General features: G+C 49.0%; 1 protein-coding gene across 1 annotated transcript in view; it reads left to right on the plus strand.

The window, feature by feature from the left end:
- LOC309549014 (somatostatin receptor type 4-like) overlaps positions 1-1,343 on the plus strand; it is a 1,781-nt gene extending 438 nt beyond the window's left edge. The window contains exon 1 of the mRNA XM_082248956.1: positions 1-1,343. This exon is cut by the window's left edge and continues 438 nt beyond it. Within this exon, the coding sequence (XP_082105082.1) occupies positions 28-1,194 (1,167 nt within the window). The 5' untranslated portion in view covers positions 1-27 and the 3' untranslated portion in view covers positions 1,195-1,343.
- Positions 1,344-1,801: the final 458 nt, after the last annotated feature.

Below are 1,801 nucleotides of genomic sequence, written 5' to 3' on the forward strand. Positions count from 1 at the left end.
CAGCTGCATTCCTATGGGACACCTACAATGACTACCTCCCCTGATCTCCTGGTGCCGGTGGAGGCTAAGATCCTGCTGAGCCCATGGAACCAGTCCAGGGACCTGACCGTGACTTTGCACCCCTTTAATGCCATTCATAGGAACACCACCAGCAACAGCAATGCCCCGGTGGAGGCAGAGAGGGATGTCAGCATGATAGTCATCCAGTTCATCTATGCCATCGTGTGCCTGATTGGGCTGATTGGGAACTCCATGGTCATTTTTGTCATCTTGAGGTATGCCAAGATGAAAACTGCCACCAACATCTACATCCTCAATCTGGCCATCGCGGATGAGCTCTTCATGCTCAGCGTGCCCTTCCTGGCCGCCTCCGCGGCGCTGCAGCATTGGCCCTTCGGCTCAGGGATGTGCCGCACGGTCCTCAGTGTGGATGGCATCAACATGTTCACCAGTGTCTTCTGCCTGACCGTCCTCAGCGTGGACAGGTACGTGGCCGTGGTCCACCCACTAAGAGCGGCCAGGTACAGGAGACCCACAGTGGCCAAGATGATCAACATCTGCGTCTGGATTGTCTCCCTCCTGGTCATCTCCCCCATCCTGATCTTTGCAGACACCGAGTCCTCCAAAAACGGGGTGGTGGTCTGCAACCTCATGTGGCCCCAACCCACCTGGTCCACCGTCTTTGTCATCTACACCTTCCTCCTGGGCTTCTTCCTGCCGGTGGTGGCCATCTGCCTGTGCTACGTCCTCATCATCATCAAGATGAGAGCGGTGGCATTGAAGGCTGGTTGGCAGCAGAGGAAGAAGTCTGAGAAGAAGATCACCAGGATGGTCCTCATGGTGGTCACCGTCTTTGTCATCTGCTGGATGCCCTTCTACATCGTCCAGCTCCTCAACCTCTTCCTGCCCCAGATGGATGCCACCATCAACCATGTCTCCATCATCCTCAGCTATGCCAACAGTTGCGCCAACCCCATCCTCTATGGCTTTTTTTCAGACAACTTTAAGAGGTCCTTCCAGAGGATCGTGTGTTTTCGTTGGATTGAGAATGGGACAGACGAGCCTGTGGATTATTATGCCACAGCTCTGAAGAGCAAGGTGTGCAACAACCACCCCTTGGACTTCCAACAGGAGCCCCTTCAATCCGACCCTTGTTACAAACATGGGACCATCACAAGGACCACTACCCTATAGCAGAGCCAGGATGCCTTGTTTCCAATTAACTGCTGCTAGCCGCACATGCTACAAAATGTTCTGAGGTTTATGTCTGTCCAAGGTGTCCCAATCTGTGTCTGATTTGTACTGATGGTGGGTTCCAGTGAGCTTAATAAATTATAAAAACCCAGCCTGGTCTTCAACAGCAGTATGTTCCCAACAATATTATTGTTAGTATGACTAGTATTCTTATTTTATATTACCATCAGTGGTCTCCAAGTTATAGCCTAGGTGTCATATGTAGATCTCAGTTACCTTGATATGAAGCACTTATTTTACATTCCCATTATGATTTTACATTACAATCTGTGGTCTCCAACTTGTAGCTCAGGAGTCATATGTAAGCTCTGTTACCTTTGATGAAACACCTATTTTACATTGCCATCAGTGGTCCCTAACTTGTAGGTCAGATATCATATGTAGCTCTCAGTTACCTTGAGATGAACCCCTTATTTTACATTCCCATTATGATTTTACATTACAACCTGTGGTCTCCAAGTTGTAGCTCATGAGTCATATGTAGCTCTCAGTTACCATTGTTGAAGCACTTATTTTACATGAACATTAAGCTGGTCATACACAATAC

The sequence above is a fragment of the Pelophylax lessonae genome (assembly GCF_965119305.1).
Source record: "Pelophylax lessonae genome assembly, chromosome: 3".
In the NCBI taxonomy this organism is placed as follows: Eukaryota; Metazoa; Chordata; class Amphibia; order Anura; family Ranidae; genus Pelophylax; species Pelophylax lessonae.